Source organism: Schistocerca americana, chromosome 4 (genome assembly GCF_021461395.2).
Source record: "Schistocerca americana isolate TAMUIC-IGC-003095 chromosome 4, iqSchAmer2.1, whole genome shotgun sequence".
Taxonomy (NCBI): Eukaryota; Metazoa; Arthropoda; class Insecta; order Orthoptera; family Acrididae; genus Schistocerca; species Schistocerca americana.
In genome coordinates, this window is record NC_060122.1 from 342,266,906 (window position 1) to 342,284,248 (window position 17,343).

At 45.9% G+C, this 17,343-nt stretch overlaps 1 protein-coding gene across 1 annotated transcript in view; it reads left to right on the forward strand.

Annotated features, from left to right (window-relative positions):
• Positions 1-17,343, forward strand: part of LOC124613220 (trypsin-2-like) — a 104,886-nt gene that overhangs the window by 75,766 nt on the left and 11,777 nt on the right. The window contains exon 5 of the mRNA XM_047141893.1: positions 14,339-14,452. Within this exon, the coding sequence (XP_046997849.1) occupies positions 14,339-14,452 (114 nt within the window). The remainder of the gene's footprint in view (positions 1-14,338; positions 14,453-17,343) is intronic.

The window sequence follows — 17,343 nt, forward strand, 5'->3', positions numbered from 1 at the left end:
GTCGCCATGGGGAAAAATGGAAGGCATCGTCGGTAACACCTGGGGATGAGGCGAGCCAGTAGACGGGTCCCCAGGGCGCTGACCGGACGGCACCGTCGCTGAAAGCAGACGGGGAGCGGCAGAACCCGTGCGACGACAGAGGCGCAGCTGATTGAGATGCCGACACACCTCACCCGAGGCCCCCAAAACCAAATAAATCGCGCGGCCGAGGCAGCGAAGAATGCGCCCTGCGAGCCAACGCCGTGAACCTCGATAGTTGCGATAAAATACAACGTCGCCTGGAGCAAAAGCAGGAGTCTGCCGCTGCACAGGAACCTGTTGCGGCGGATGCAGCAAAGACATCAAGGTTTGATGAGGACGACCGTGGAGCAACTCAGCCGGCGAGCGACCATCTCGGGGCTGAGAGCGATAGGAGGACAAAAAGAGCAACAACGCGTCCTCCCGAGAATGCGACTCTTTCAACTTCAACATCTGTGACTTGAAAGTCCGGACCAATCGTTCAGCGGCACCGTTTGACTGAGGCGAAAACGGCGTGGATGTCAGATGTTGAATACCATTGGCCTGGCAGAATGACTGAAATTCTGCGGACATGAATTGTGGGCCATTGTCGGAAACAATAGTCTGCGGAAGACCTTCAATGCAAAAGATAGCAGACAACGCTTGGATGGTGGCGGAGGACGTCGTGGAAGACACCCGGACAACAAAAGGAAAATTACTGAAGGCATCGACCAGAATCAACCATCGAGCATTCCAGAATGGACCAGCAAAATCAATGTGCAAGCGTTGCCAAGGGGAAGTGGCTTTTGGCCATGCAAAGACTTTCCGCGGCAGTGCGGATTGTTGTTCGGCACACGCCATGCAAGAAGAACACATATTCATAATCGCAGCATCTATTCCGAACCAAGTACAGTGCCGACGAGCAAGTTGTTTCGTTCGCACTATACCCCAATGTCCTTGGTGAAGAAGGCGTAAAACAGAGGACTGTAACGAACGTGGGACCACGACTCTGGACTGATCATTATCAGAACGCAACAACAATACACCACGTCGAACAAAAAGTCTCTCCCTGTGAGTAAAAAATCTACGAACCAACGGATCCTCGATCCGGGACTTTGACAAAGGCCATTGCGTAGCAACAAAACGCAAAACGGTAGCAAGGACAGGGTCAGCAGCTGTGGCTGTAGCTACACGACGAAAATCAATCGGAAACGATTCGACCACTTCATCGGTTTCCGAATCAATGAACATGCAAGCAAGTTCGGAAGAATCGAATGCTCTATCCTCAGCAACAGGCAAACGGGACAACGCATCGGCGTTTCCGTGCTTAGCAGTGGACCGATACAAGATATCGTAGCGGTACTGCGAGAGGAAAACAGACCAGCGAATGAATTTCTGCGCTGTACGTGGAGGTACAGGCTTGGTCGGATGAAAAAGCGATGTCAAAGGTATGTGGTCTGTGATGATGGTAAAGTGACGACCATACAAGAAAGCATGGAACTTAGTAACACCAAACACGAGAGCCAAAGCTTCTTTCTCTATCTGGGAATAATTTCGTTGCGCAGACGAGAGCAATTTGGACGCAAAGGCAATAGGGCGATCATGCGAGCCAACTTTGTGCGCAAGCACAGCACCGATCCCGAAATCCGATGCATCTACCATCAACAAAAGGGGTTTCTGGGGATCGAAAGGCGTGAGGCAAGTATTAGAAAGCAACGCCGATTTCAACTGGCGAAAGGCGCGTTCGCATTCCGTCGTCCAGACGAACGGAACACCTTTACGGCGTAAGCGATGAAGCGGAGCTGAAATGGAAGAAGCACGCGGCACAAATTTATTGTAATAAGTAATTTTACCCAACACACTCTGTAGCTGCTTCACATTTTGAGGGGAAGGCAAATCTTGTATGGCACGGAGGTGCTCTGGACTCGGATGTATGCCTTGGGCATTAATGACATGTCCCAGGTATGGTAAGTCACGAGCAAAAAACACACATTTGTCCTTCCGCAAGCGAAGACCATTTTGTCGCAAGACCTGAAATAATGTTTGTAGGTTCGCAAGATGATCTTCTTCTGTCTGTCCGGAGATCACTATATCGTCCAGATAGTTTGCTGCAGTAGGGACCGACGCACAAATAGTTTGTAAATATTGCTGAAACAATGCACGGGCGGATGCACACCCGAATGGCAGTCTTTTGAATCGGTACAATCCAAGATGCGTGTTAACCACCAATACGCGCTGGGATTCGTCGTCCACCGGTATTTGCAAGTACGCATCGGCTACGTCCAACTTTGAAAAATATTTTCCCGGGCACAGTTTAGCAAAAAGATCTTCCGGGCGGGGCAAAGGAAAAGTAGCAGTCACCAGTTGTGGATTCACTGTGGCCTTGAAGTCCACGCAAAGTCTCAATTTTCCGGAAGGTTTTGGCAAAATTACTAAGGGTGAGGCCCAGAGAAAAGCTTGCACACGTTCAATTACACCCTGTGATTCGAGATCGTTTAATGTTCTTGCGACCTCATCACGCAATGCGTGGGGAACATTGCGCGCTCTGAAAAATTTCGGTTGCGCGTTTACTTTCAGTTCCAAATGTGCTTCATAGTTTTTAGCGCAACCTAAGCCCAGTGCAAAAATATCTGCAAATTCGTCACACAGACGAGAAACACTGTCTGAAGGCACAGTTTGATTCACTGATAGGACCTGATTTACAATAGATATGTTAAACAACTGAAATAAATCTAAACCAAACAAGTTCACTGCAGTAGAAGAACGAAGAACGTAAAATGACACAAGTTTTGTTTGTCCCTTGTATGTTGCAAGAAAGCTGCACTGTCCTAACACAGGAATTTTTTGTCCTGAATATGTGGTTAGCTTAACATTTGCGGCACGCAACGGAGGGTTGCCCAGTTGTTTGTACGTGTCGTGATTGAGCAATGAAACAGCAGCTCCGGTATCGAGCTGGAATGGTATGACCTTGCCATGAAAGTCCAAATCTACAAAAAGTTTATTGTCCTGCTGCCGACAAGAGCGACTGTCTCGTGCAATTTGTACAGACACTGGTACAGAATCACTTGCTAATTGACGTGATTTCCGGCGACGTCGACGCACAGTTTTTGTGGGACGAACACAGTCACTGTTAGAGAAAGTGGCACTGGACGGGGTGGAAGCAACGACATGAATGTCCATGGGCGAAGGTCCACGAGCCTGAGTGTCCTTGGTTCGAGTCCGGCGCGAAGCAAAGGGCCTGGAATGGTTGTGATTGTCTGAACTGAGCTTTTTCTGGCAAACACTTTGAACATGTCCTTGCCTATTGCAGAAAAAGCAAATAGCTTGGCGTGACGGGCAATGTTCACGCGAATGTCTAGTAGCACACCGTGGGCATGATTTCACTGCATTTGTGTGCTGGCGCGGCACACCTGGTTTAGAGCGCGGCAGCAGCTGCGTCGAAGTGCGCGATGCCCGGTTACCGGGCCGCGCAGCGCGTCCAGCGGGCCGGTTAATGTTACTCACTGCTGGCGAAGTTGCAAAAGATTCCTGAGCACAGTCAAGTGTGTCTTGTCTATCCAATATGTCTATCACTTGTTGAAGGGAGGGATTAACTAGTTTCAAAATTTGCTCCCGTATGCGAACATCAGAAACGTTCTGTGCAATTGCATCACGCACCATTGTATCTGAATAAGAAAGGCCACAGTCACAGTCAAAGGCACACTCCCTAGTAAGTCATTGCAATGTTGCTACGTCGCGTCGGGGAAACAATTTCACTATCACACGGTAGGTGGACACACCGACACAAGAGAGCAAAAACGTCTGCCGCTCATTACCTTGAATTCTGTAGGCGGCTAGATGAAATGCGAACTGGCGGGACTATTCTGGCCACGATTCGTGCGCCGCATTAAAACTGCAAAACGGCGGTGCAACTGCATGTTTGGCTGCGGTAGCAGTGAAGCGGCGGCTGCTGCATTGGTTTGAATGGCACGTTGACCCTGGACAAGCTGTCCAAGGGCATCCAATAACGCCTGCGTCTGCTGATTCTGCAAGCGATAAAATTCGGACAGTACATCTGGCGAAGCCATGACACAAGTAAATGTAAGCAATTAGAAAGAACTCTTTTCCTTCGTCGCCAATCTGTTGTGGCGTAACAAGCTTGCTACGCCACACTGGGAAGGGAGCCGAAAGAAAGGCACGCGTACACACACACTGACTGGCGTCAAGTCTGGAACAAGATACGTTATGGCTTCTAATAAGAAAAGTATGCAGCTCGTCGAATACTTATCTTTTATTTATCCTCGTGGCACATCGCTCTTGATAATACAAATGAGACTCGTAAGATTCATGCACTGTTACAATTGGCGCCTTGCTAGGTCGTAGCCATGGACTTAGCAGAAGGCTATTCTAACAGTCTCTCGGCAAATGAGAGGAAGGCTTCGTCCGTATTGTCGCTAGCAATGTCGTCCGTACAACTGGGGCGAGTGCTCGTCCGTATCTCGAGACCTGCCTTGTGGTGGCGCTCGGTCTGCGATCACAGTGGCGACACGTGGGTCCGACCTGTACTAAATGGACCGCGGCCGATTTAAGCTACCACCTAGCAAGTGTGGTGTCTGGCGGTGACATCACAATGACAAACATTCAGAGCAGCAACATTAAGTTAACACCCTAGTATTGGCATTGCTACTCGTATACTGTTTCACTGCCATTGATAATGCACAACTATTTGTTGACGAAAGAGCATTGTTCATTTTGGGAATTTTCGTTGACTAGCGCACTTCAAGCTGTACGTTACAGCAGCAATTTTGATCATTGTGTTTTGTAATGCTATAAACCAATTTTTACATATTTTGATAAATTTAATTACTTCTGATAAAGCTCATTTATCAGCATTTAATTGATTATGCTTGTGTGAACCACCTGGCTTCATATATTTGAGTCAGTTATAACAGATTATGTAGATGAGGGAAGATTTAATTTGTAGGTCCAGTCACGTGCAGCCTGCATATGTTTCATTCTTAATTTTATTTCGATAGCAAAGATTTTTATTTTGAGATATCGACTCTGTCTTGAGCCATCCTCTTTGGAAACGTTTCATCTTTGTCTTCCTCCAGCACCATCTACTTTCGTACTGCTATGTTAACACTTAAGATTTTCTTGTGTATAGCGAAAATATGCAACTTAAGTGTCACATACCAATAACATCGCCAAAGCACATACTTCGTTCTCAAAATTGTGTTATGCCAATTTTTCTGGCTACGTTTTGAGTGAGTGAGTGTTGTTTTCACAAGGCTTATTTTGTTTAGGCGTTGTTTTGTAGTAGGATTAGAGGACCTAGGCACTCCTCATCGAAAGTTATTTTTGTACTCAGCCTCTACTGTGCCTAGTCCAGATGCAAAAAAAAGCGATATTAGGCTGTTAATAACGTCGATTATTTTTTCTAGTGTTACACACGAAACATTGTCTTCGCTCCCCCTAAAATGTTGCCTACTGAGACGAAGCAATCTACAGTAACTGGAAAAAATCACAACGCCAAAAAATAATTAGTATAGTGTAATGAGATTTCTGGACCTTAGTTGTCTAGGTAACATTTTAAGTGATTAACATTGCATGATCAGAGGATAATGTAAGGGTGAGGGAAGCTATTGCACACGTGCGATGCTAGTCCATTAATATCCAGTGTAAGCGTCAGAATGTTCAATAAAAACATGCAGACGTGCAAGCATTGTGTCGTACAGGTACCAGATGTCAGTCTGTGAGATGGTGTTCAACGCCTGCGGCGCTTGGTCGGTCAATACAAAAAAATGGTTCAAATGGCACTATGGGACTTTTGAGGTCATCAGTCCCATAGAACTTAGTACTGCGTAAACCCAACCAATCTAAGGACATCACACACATCCATGCCCGAGGCAGGATTCGAACTTGCGACCGTAGCGGTCGTGCGGTTCCAGACTATAGCGCCTAGAACCGCTCGGCCACTCCGGCCGGGCGGTTAATACAGGGACAGATGATGCCGGTTGCGAGTGCCGCTGGAACTGTCGTCGCTCGACTGGTGAGCGAGCAGGCCAAAGCAACATTTCGACACTCTGTAGAGCATGTTGGGTTACAATATGTGGGCGAGCGGTATGCTTTTGGAAACCGCCCTATGGAATGCTGTTCTGCAATGGCAGCACAACAGGTTGAATGACCAGACTGAAGGTCAGATTTGCAGTCAGTCTGTGTGGGATAACCACGAAAGTGCCTCTGCTGTCATACTAAATCGCATCCCAGACCCAGATGGGGGTCCAGTGTGTCTAGCGCGCAGACAGGTTGTTTGCTGGCCTTCAACTATCCTCCTTCTAACCAACACAGGGCCATCGCCGGCACTGAGGCAAAACCAGTTTTCATCAGGAAACACAATAGGCCTTCACCCTGCCCTCCAACGAGCTCTCACTTAACGCCGTTGACGTCGCCAATAGCGGCGGTTTGGGATCATTGGAATGCACGCTACAGGGAGTCTGGCTTGGAGCTGTCCTTGAAGTAACTGATTTGTAACAGTTCGATGTGTCACTATAGCGCCATCTGCTGCTCAGATTGCTGCTGCAGATGCGATACTCTAAATATGATGGTCATCCCTCTCAGTCTAGCCATCCGGAGCCCGCTCTTCTTGCGACCGTGCACTCTCGTGACCACTGTTTCCAGCAATCATGTACGTGGCTACATTCCTGCTACGTCTTTTAGCAGTATCGCAGAAAGAACATCCAACTTCTTGCAGCCCTACTAACCGACCTCGTTCAAATTAAGTGACATGTAAATAATGGCGTTTTTGTCGCATTAAATGGGTTCTTGATTTACATCAACTCATCCTATCTCAAAGGTAACGTTATAGAGTGTACTAGAAGGAAATGTTATTTACACCCTCATAGTGGCACTTCTAGCGCCACTCTTATGCGACTGATTCGCAATTTGAATAGACATCATCTTTCAGATGTAAAATCACGCCTACCAACATTCGTTTATATCGCACGATCCTTGGTGTTGCAATTTTTTTCCGTCAATGTATAATATTTCTTCAGATTGATATGACAGTCCTATTTGCGTATTTTAGATGTGGAAATAACATTGCAACACTTGACTATCCTTACAGAACAATTTAAATGAGCAATATAATTAGTTTTAGAATCCACCGTGCTTCACACCGAATGTGGCTGGTAAATCAAAGTATTAATGCTGCTATCTTTTGGCTACAACAAGCAACAGGATCATAAAGCAGCAGTTGGTTTTTGCAGTTTTGTAGAATATTTCCGAACAAAAACAGTCACTCTTCCGAATTATTTAAGAATTTTGCAACATAGACTGTTTTTGTTATGAAACACTTTTAAACTGTTTGCTGTAACAGCAAGCCAAGACTGACTGGGAAAATTTTGTAGAATAGTAGTTGGAGTAACACTCACGTTGAGCAAGCACGTATTTCTAGTTGGTTAATTACGTAGCACAAGCAAACGTCGGTTTTTAACCATTTGCGTAAAGTATGTTTTATAGTCATTCTGCTATTCTATAGCGAAAGACGAAGCTTTCTCAAGCCAATACTGTCCTTAACCGAGCCTACACGAACCTGAAGTTTCGTAGACGGACGGAATTTTTGTCTTTAAATTTCTTTGTATGGAAAGGCGACTACCGATTGCGACGTCATCATTTTGTTAAAAGTATTGGTAACCCCATAGAAAATACACTCCTGGAAATGGAAAAAAGAACACATTGACACCGGTGTGTCACACCCAGCATACTTGCTCCGGACACTGCAAGAGGGCTGTACAAGCAATGATCACACGCACGGCACAGCGGACACACCAGGAACCGCGGTGTTGGCCGTCGAATGGTGCTAGCTGCGCAGCATTTGTGCACCGCCGCCGTCAGTGTCAGCCAGTTTGCCGTGGCATACGGAGCTCCATCGCAGTCTTTAACACTGGTAGCATGCCGCGACAGCGTGGACGTGAACCGTATGTGCAGTTGACGGACTTTGAGCGAGGGCGTATAGTGGGCATGCGGGAGGCCGGGTGGACGTACCGCCGAATTGCTCAACACGTGGGGCGTGAGGTCTCCACAGTACATCGATGTTGTCGCCAGTGGTCGGCGGAAGGTGCACGTGCCCGTCGACCTGGGACCGGACCGCAGCGACGCACGGATGCACGCCAAGACCGTAGAATCCTACGCAGTGCCGTAGGGGACCGCACCGCCACTTCCCAGCAAATTAGGGACACTGTTGCTCCTGGGGTATCGGCGAGGACCATTCGCAACCGTCTCCATGAAGCTGGGCTACGGTCCCGCACACCGTTAGGCCGTCTTCCGCTCACGCCCCAACATCGTGCAGCCCGCCTCCAGTGGTGTCGCGACAGGCGTGAATGGAGGGACGAATGGAGACGTGTCGTCTTCAGCGATGAGAGTCGCTTCTGCCTTGATGCCAATGATGGTCGTATGCGTGTTTGGCGCCGTGCAGGTGAGCGCCACAATCAGGACTGCATACGACCGAGGCACACAGGGCCAACACCCGGCATCATGGTGTGGGGAGCGATCTCCTACACTGGCCGTACACCACTGGTGATCGTCGAGGGGACACTGAATAGTGCACGGTACATCCAAACCGTCATCGAACCCATCGTTCTACCATTCCTAGACCGGCAAGGGAACTTGCTGTTCCAACAGGACAATGCACGTCCGCATGTATCCCGTGCCACCCAACGTGCTCTAGAAGGTGTAAGTCAACTACTGTGGCCAGCAAGATCTCCGGATCTGTCCCCCATTGAGCATGTTTGGGACTGGATGAAGCGTCGTCTCACGCGGTCTGCACGTCCAGCACGAACGCTGGTCCAACTGAGGCGCCAGGTGGAAATGGCATGGCAAGCCGTTCCACAGGACTACATCCAGCATCTCTACGATCGTCTCCATGGGAGAATAGCAGCCTGCATTGCTGCGAAAGGTGGATATACACTGTACTAGTGCCGACATTGTGCATGCTCTGTTGCCTGTGTCTATGTGCCTGTGGTTCTGTCAGTGTGATCATGTGATGTATCTCACCCCAGGAATGTGTCAATAAAGTTTCCCCTTCCTGGGACAATGAATTCACGGTGTTCTTATTTCAATTTCCAGGAGTGTACATCCATGTGAACAAGAGCCTAAACAAATGTACTGATTTCTCTTGTAGTTTCTTACCAATGAACTACGATTGCTGCAATAGTATTAAAGTGCGAAGTAAGACCACATCGAAACTTGCGTGGATCCTTGATGGTGTGAGTCAGAAGTTATTGACCCATGGAAGAATTCCTCTGAAATACGTACATGGTGCTCACATTTTGCTACTCACATTTTCCTACTAAAGGACTCAGTGGCTGTGCCAGATGTTTTTTCAAGATGTATGATGGCACCCCAACAATGAAGGAGAAAGTGGCACGCTGTCCTTATGAATTTTAGGAAATATTTGTAACTTGGCAGGGGCGGTTGCCATTGCACGTGGTTTCTTGACCACGACATTGGTGATTCTCATGAGATGTATTTTGGTTATGGGAGCCTTAGCACACGATATCAGTGTCCTCTAGTAGGGATCGAAGCACTGACCTCTCTGCAGCGGAGATATTGTTCTTGCGTGTTTATATCCGCGTGAGAGCTCGTCCACGGTTCATTGTCTTGTAAGTGGCACAGTAGTTCCACCCGCTACCGACCCATAATTTCCTGCCACAGACCAACGACTTTGGCGCCTTTAGGCCTCCGCTTGTTCCATATAGTCTGCCATAAACAGTAGGTTGCAGTCATAGCCCAGAAGTTGATTCGTCGAGCCTAAAGAGGTAAATCAGTTGCGCCGATGCAATATTACGAGGATTTCACAATGGCATCCGACGTTTCATCCAAGAACAATTTCTCCAAATAGTTCGCCGAGAATGCTTTAAGAAACACATCTTAGTTTTGTTGATGACACTGCAGCATTTACATTTAGTTCAAATCAATTCACTATCCAAAGCAGTTGCTCAAATAGAGAAATGCTTGAGAGAGAGACATTCCAGCTAAACTATTGCTAACTTCATAGTTACCAGTAACAAATGACTTTATGCTATTGTTAACGTGTAATGTACAGATTTTATTCACAACTTGAATTTTACTTAATATCTACGAGGGACGCACAGTAAGCAATGCAACATTTTGTATGCCAGATTCGGCTGATAAATATGGAGTTTGTTGTGGGACATCGTGAAGTATTCCCGCTTCAGCCCCTATGGCTTCATGAAGTTCGGGAACTGGTGGCTCTATGTATACCCTTCAAAATAGCGCCTGTAACGGAGTTTCACGCTAAGAATTGTCATCGAGTTTCTTTTGGGGGAACACCAGAGTGTTGCAGGTATTCGTAGGCGCATGCAGAGGGTCTACGAAGATCTGTCATCAACAAAAGCACAGTGAGCCGTTGGGCAGGACGTATGTCATCATTGCGACGAAGTCACGCAAACCTGTCCGATCTCCCAGGTGCCGACCGCCAGCACACAGCCATGTTTTCTGCAATGTAGAAACGTGCGGACACTGTTATTGGAAGAGACGGACGGATCTCAGTCAGACGCCTTGCCGCATAGCTGGACGTCTCTGTTGGTAGTACTGACACACTCGACAACCAGTTGTTGTGCTCAGAGAGGTGTGCCCCCTAGTATCCACACAAGCTGGATCTCACACCTCCCGACTTCCATCTGTTTGGCCCAATGAAGCATGGACTCCACGAGAAGCTGTAGGTGGATGACGGGGACGTTACTGATGCAGCATTGGAGTGGTACCATGCCAGCATACAGGCCTTCCCAGCAAGGTGGTGTAAGGCGTCGCACTGAACGGAGGTTATATTGAGAAATATTACTTAGTAGCCAAAAGAGAGGGAAAAAGTATGGCGTGTAGGAACCCTGAATAAAACCAACCTCCTTCCAGATTAAAATGTGTTGCATTAGTTACTGGACGACCGTCGTATTAATTAGACAAAATTATAGTCGTTTATAGTTTTACTGTCTTCCATTCCCACCAGTTTCAAACACAGGTCGGGGTGACGGCGTTCAATCTACAGGACTTACGGTCTTAAACGTAACGGAATAATCTTTATACAATGGAGTGAACGTCGAATATTGTACTATCAGAGATGACGGACTGATTTTCCCTTAAAAGTAGTGATAAAAAGTTCGCGTATCTTATTTATCATTCACATTCCTCAATCAGTCTGCAATATGGTACTGCCTTCTGGTGTTTTAGGACCCCATATCAACACAGACTCATATACTATATTCCTATACCCATGTTAACAATATGTGTCAAATAAGCGAACATTCTCACGGCATTTTTGACAGTAAAAGTTGTACACAACAGCTTCTATTAAAGCAATGTCGTTAAAACAATGAATTTTCATATTTTGAGGGTACTTCTACTAAGGGACATTCTAAAATAAATTTTTTGTTTTGAAACATCCCCTTAGAAAAATTAAGAAAGAGTGTGCTAGTAAACGTTATTTGATTTTCAAACAGCTGAACAAAACTCAACGTACTCAGACATTTCTCTCTTTACTTTTTCTGATCAACTGTAAACTGACACACAATATATTTTTTAGCGCTACAAAAGAATGGCCCTGACTAACAATAACGTATACCTTTCATGAATCACTTACCTCACAAAAATATTCGTTACTCGAACTACTGCAATACAGCGAGCGCCAATACTGTCAGCTAAATAAAAGATTCTAACTACTGAAGGCCCTAACTACTGATAGGCATAGTTAGCAAAGGTAAGAGTTTGATAGAGAACAAACAACGTATTTACCTTAATAATGTTCAAAAGTCATCATATTTATATCAGTTCATGATATACAGTATTACAAATTTACCCATTCTGATGAAAACAAGTCCAGATCGTCCGCTCTCAAAATTCTGCCATCTATCTCCCCACATCCACCACTGCCGGCGGCTCACCGCCAACTGCGCAACGCTACGCACTGTTAACAGCCAACTGCCCAACACTACAATAACGAATATTCCAGCAATGCTAACCAGTGACAGACGGCAGTTAGTGATTTTCATACAGAGTTCTACGTTGTGTTACCAACATATAAACCTAAACAGCCTACTTACAGTGTGAAGTGTCACATCCGCCTCTGTATATTTATTGTGAGCCATTAAGGTGAGAAAGAGAAAATGCAACCTGAATCTAATTTAAACATTTCCCCAGAATGTAGCTGAAAAGAGAAACAAGTCAATCGAATGATAATGAGCGTAATGATGCCACCCACTGATAGACCCTAATACGCACGCACACACGCACAAACTCTCACACGCACACACACACAAACACAGGAGCACGAGCACGCACACACACACACACACACATAGTAAAAATGTCAGTCCCATGGTCAAGAATCATGACAATCATTTCGTTTGCAATTGACAGAACGGCGAGACAGGGAAGTCTTTTTCAGACGGCGGTGACGTTTGATGATAATATTGTTGACAGATCAGAAGGTACAAAAAGATTTCATATCTAAGTTCACAAAATAAAATTACAAAATGCTTTAAAGTTGCATAATTAGTAAGAGAAAACAATGTATTTAATGCATTTTGGTGTTAGTTCCTTCGTTTTCGACTAATCCTCGGAAATAAGAAGACAGAATTTCAGGACAAAAATGAAGGCAACACAATAGAACAGAGCTCTTCAATACTGGATAACTCTCGCAGGAGTTAGAGCGACGTATGTTTCACTCATATTAGTGCAGAGTTTCCCTTCTGCTATTTACTGAGGATGGGCGTAGCCCGAAACCATTCACCGACTACATAAACATCCATTTTAGTTGAAACTGGCTGTCTCTTTTAACACTACTGGCCATTAAAATTGCTACACGAAAAAGCAATGCAGATGATAAACGGGTATTCATTGGACAAATATATTATACTAGAACTGACACGTGATTACATTTTCACGCAATTGGTGTGCATACATCCTGAGAAATCAGTACCAAGAACAACCATCTCTGGCCGTAATAACGGTCTTGATACGCCTGGGCATTGAGTCAAACAGAGCTTGGATGGCGTGTACGGGTACAGCTGCTCCTGCAGCTTCAACACGATACCACAGTTTATCAAGAGTAGTGACTGGCGTATTGTGACGAGCCAGTTGCTCGGCCACCATTGACCAGACGTTTTAAATTGGTGAGAGATCTGGAGAATGTGCTGGCCAGGGCAGCAGTCGAACATTTTCTGAATCGAGAAAGGCCCGTACAGGACCTACAACATGCAGTCGTGTATTATTCTGCTGAAATGTAGGGTTTCGCAGGGATCGAATGAAGGGTAGAGCCACGGGTCGTAACACATCTGAAATGTAACGCCCACTGTTCAAAGTGCAGTCAATGCGAAGAAGAGATAACCGAGACGGGTAACATATGGCACCCCATACCATCACGCCGGCTAATACGCCAGTATGGCGATGACGAACACACACTTCCAATGTGCGTTCACCGCGATGTCGCCAAACATGGATGCGACCATCATGATGCTGTAAAGAGAACCTGGATTCATCTGAAAAAGTGTCGTTTTGCCATTCGTACACCCACGTTCGTCGTTGAGTACACCATCGCAGTCGCTCCTGCCTATGATGCAGCGTCAAGGGTAACCGCAGCCAATGTATCCGAGCTGATATTCGAAGCTGCTGCAAACATCGTCGAACTGTTCCTGCAGATGGTTATTGTCTTGCAAACGTCCGCATCTGTTGACTCAGGGATTGAGATATGGCTGTACGATCCGTTACAGTCATGCGGATAAGATGCCTGTCATCTCGACTGCTAGTGATACGAGTCCGTTGGGATCCAGCACTGCGTTCCGTATTACGCTCGCGAACCCACCGATTCCATATTCTGCTAACAGTCACTGGATCTCGAACAACGCGAGCAGCAATGTCGCGATACGATAAACCGCAATCGCGATAAGCTACAATCCGACCTTTCTCAAAGTCGGGAACGTGATGGTACGCATTTCTCCTCCGTACACGAGGCATCACAACAACGTTTCACCAGGCAACGCCGGTCAGCTTCTGTTTGTGTATGAGAAATCGGTTGGAAACTTTCCTCATGTCAGCACGTAGTAGGTGTCGCCACCGGCGACAACTTTGTGTGAATGCTCTGAGAAGCTAATCATTTTCATATCACAGCATCTTCTTCCTGTCGGTTAAATTTCGCGTCTGTAGCACGTTATCTTCGTGGTGTAGCAAGTTTAACGGCCAGTAGTGTACACCACGTACTAGACGAGACTGAAGTAGAATAATTTTTACTGACATTCGGTGTAATTCACCCGCTGGCTATTAGCTTGCAGTGTGGTCTTATTTCTTGCAGTTGACGCAGCCGCTGACCTTCTCGTCGACCATACAGCCGGTCTCCCTTCCGGCTCCGGGACAGCAGACAGCCGCCGGCACCATAGCAACCGTGGTCGGCTGGGGAGCCGTCGATGTGAGTTCACTAATGTTACGAATGTGAGGAAGGAGCGAGTCTCGGAACACCCGAGGGTGTCGATATACCTGTAAATTAGCCGGCTATTCTGCGTTGACGGGTCACTTGCCTGTCACAAAATTATGGTTGATAGGAAAAGGAGTAAAATCTTTGTCTAGTACAAAAGAATATTGTTTCTTGTTTAAAAATGTAAATAACGTGCACAAATTCGAAAGTAAAATCTACTGCAAACTCATTACAATAGTAGTTTAACACAACAATTAGTTTATTTACACGTTTTAAAGGCGAAAGGACAGTATACAAATTATAAAGTGTAGTCATCCTAAATCTCTTCGCTGGCCTTGAGTTTTATGGATATGTCGACTATTTTTATGTCGGTCCCTTTCCTCCTGGCCGGACGCTATGGCTGAGCGGTTCTAGGCGCTTCAGTCCGGAAGCGCAAACAGCGCTGCTGCTATGGTCGCAGGTTCGAATACTGCCTCGGGCATGGATGTGTTTGACGTCCATACGTTAGTTAGGTTTAAGTAGTTCTAACTATAGGGGACTGATGACCTCAGACGTTAAGTCCCATAGTGCTCAGAGCCATTTGAACCTTCCCTCCTGCATTCACTTCTAAAGGTTGCTGGAATATCTCATCCCAACAGGGAGAGGCATCCGAATGTTAAGAACAATTTGTAAGTGGGGAGTGGTTGGGGGAGTGGTAAATATTATTCATGAGGAGTATATGAGTTGCAATGCTGGTGTTGTGAATGATTTTATATTGCACAAACTCGTTTTAAAGAACATGTAGGTCCTTCTAATAGGCCGCACTTGGATAGAATTTAAAGAATGAGGACCATCAGGTTGGTACTAGATAACTTACTATAGATACTATAGATAACTTAAGGTTTTCCAGCATGCATCGAAAGATATGCAGTTGGACATTCTGGATGAACTTGAGATTTTTAAGAGAAAAATAAAGGAGGCTATTAAAATGCTGAACGAAGAAATCGATTATCGGTTTTGTCGTCTCGTCGCTCTCTTCCGAAATAATGTATAGTTTACACTCTCTTTCACAATTAGTAACCCCGGCGTTACTTCCGCCAGCATCTAGACCACAAACTCCTATATACCCTGTCTCTACCCCTCCCTCCCCCATTTTCTCCCCCTATAGCCTTCCCCACCCCCCTCCCACTTCTCATTTGCTAATATCGTTGTAGTGACATTTTGCTCCCTGGGTCCATCGTCAAGTACTGAGTTGGGTTCCCACCTCTTTTATCAATCTGAATAGAACGGCCGCAACTCGTGCTTCACTCCGCCCCTTCGACCTTTTCACCTCCCTTCCCCGTTTCATTAATATACATTGCATATTTTACTGTATATATTACAGTTCTTGCAATTATCACTGATATGCCGTACGCTCCGTAATTATTATACTCCATTGCTGATGTACTGACGAGTACGACCTTTGATTTCAGTACTCCGTATTATCTGTAGTGATTGTAGGCTGCTGCTGGTTCGATGACAAGGTTCTTGTGTTTGTTGTGCTTTTACCTTGCATATGTGGTATGATGATTACTGCATATTATGAAACACGGTTTACTGGTTGATAATGTGGTCTTTGTTGTGTCAACGAATCTTACACACTCGGTTTGCTGGACAAACAACCAAACTACTCGCATTCATGAGATTTATTACAAGTCAGTAAAACACTTAACTTTGATAGATGTCCGGCAAGCACAGGGCGACATACAAAATAACCAATCTACTTCAGAATAGACACACACAAGTATGTGCTACGCAGCGATTGTTAACGAAATAGGCCACGAAGCGTCTCTAAGGAAGTAATAACGTTGAACCTCCAATCGAAGTGGGCTGCCACCAATCGGGCTCGGTGCCCGTGTCCTCTTCACCTAGGGGCCGCTGCTGTCTCGTTGTCGTTCTGGAGGGAGGTCGGACAGCGTGCCATCGCCTGACCTCTCCTCACAGCCGTCTCTTCTCTTTCGGTCCCGACTGGTGTGCTGGCGCTGACTTAAAGCGGTAACATTCCTTCCCTCGTACAGCAACGGACCATCATTCTACGTTGTTGTGGTCTTCAGTCCTGAGACTGGTTTGATGCAGCTCACCATGCTACTCTATCCTGTGCAAGCTTCTTCATCTCCCAGTACCTACTGCAACCTACATCCTTCTGAATCTGTTTAGTGTATTTATCTCTTGGTCTCCCTCTACGATTTTTACCCTCCACGCTGCCCTCCAATACTAAATCGGTGATCCTTTGAAGCCTCAGAACATGTCCTACCAACCGATCCCTTCTTCTAGTCAAGCTGTGCCACAAACTTCTCTTCCCCCCAATCCTGCTCAATACCGCCTCATTAGTTATCTGATCTACCCTTCTAATCTTCAGCATTCTTCTGTAGCACCACATTTCGAAAGCTTCTATTCTCTCACTGTCCAAACTGTTTCACTTCCATATATGGCTACACTCCATACAAATACTTTCAGAAACGACTTCCTGGCACTTCAATCTATACTCGATGTTAACAAATTTCTCTTCTTCTTCTTCAGAAACGCTTTCCTTGCCATTCCCAGTCTACATTTTATATCCTCTCTACTTCGACCACCATCAGTTATTTTGCTCCCCAAATAGCAAAAATCATTTACTACTTTACGTTTCTAATTTCCTAATCTAATTCCCTCAGCATCACCCGACTTAGTCCGACTGCATTCCATTATCCTCGTTTGTTGATGTTCATCTTATATCCTCCCTTCGAGACACTATCCATTCCGTTCGACTGCTCTTCCAAGTCCTTTGCTGTCTCTGACAGAATTACAATGTCATCGGTGAACCTTAAAGTTTTTATTTCTTCTCCATGGATTTTAATACCTACTCCAAATTATTCTTTTGTTTCCTT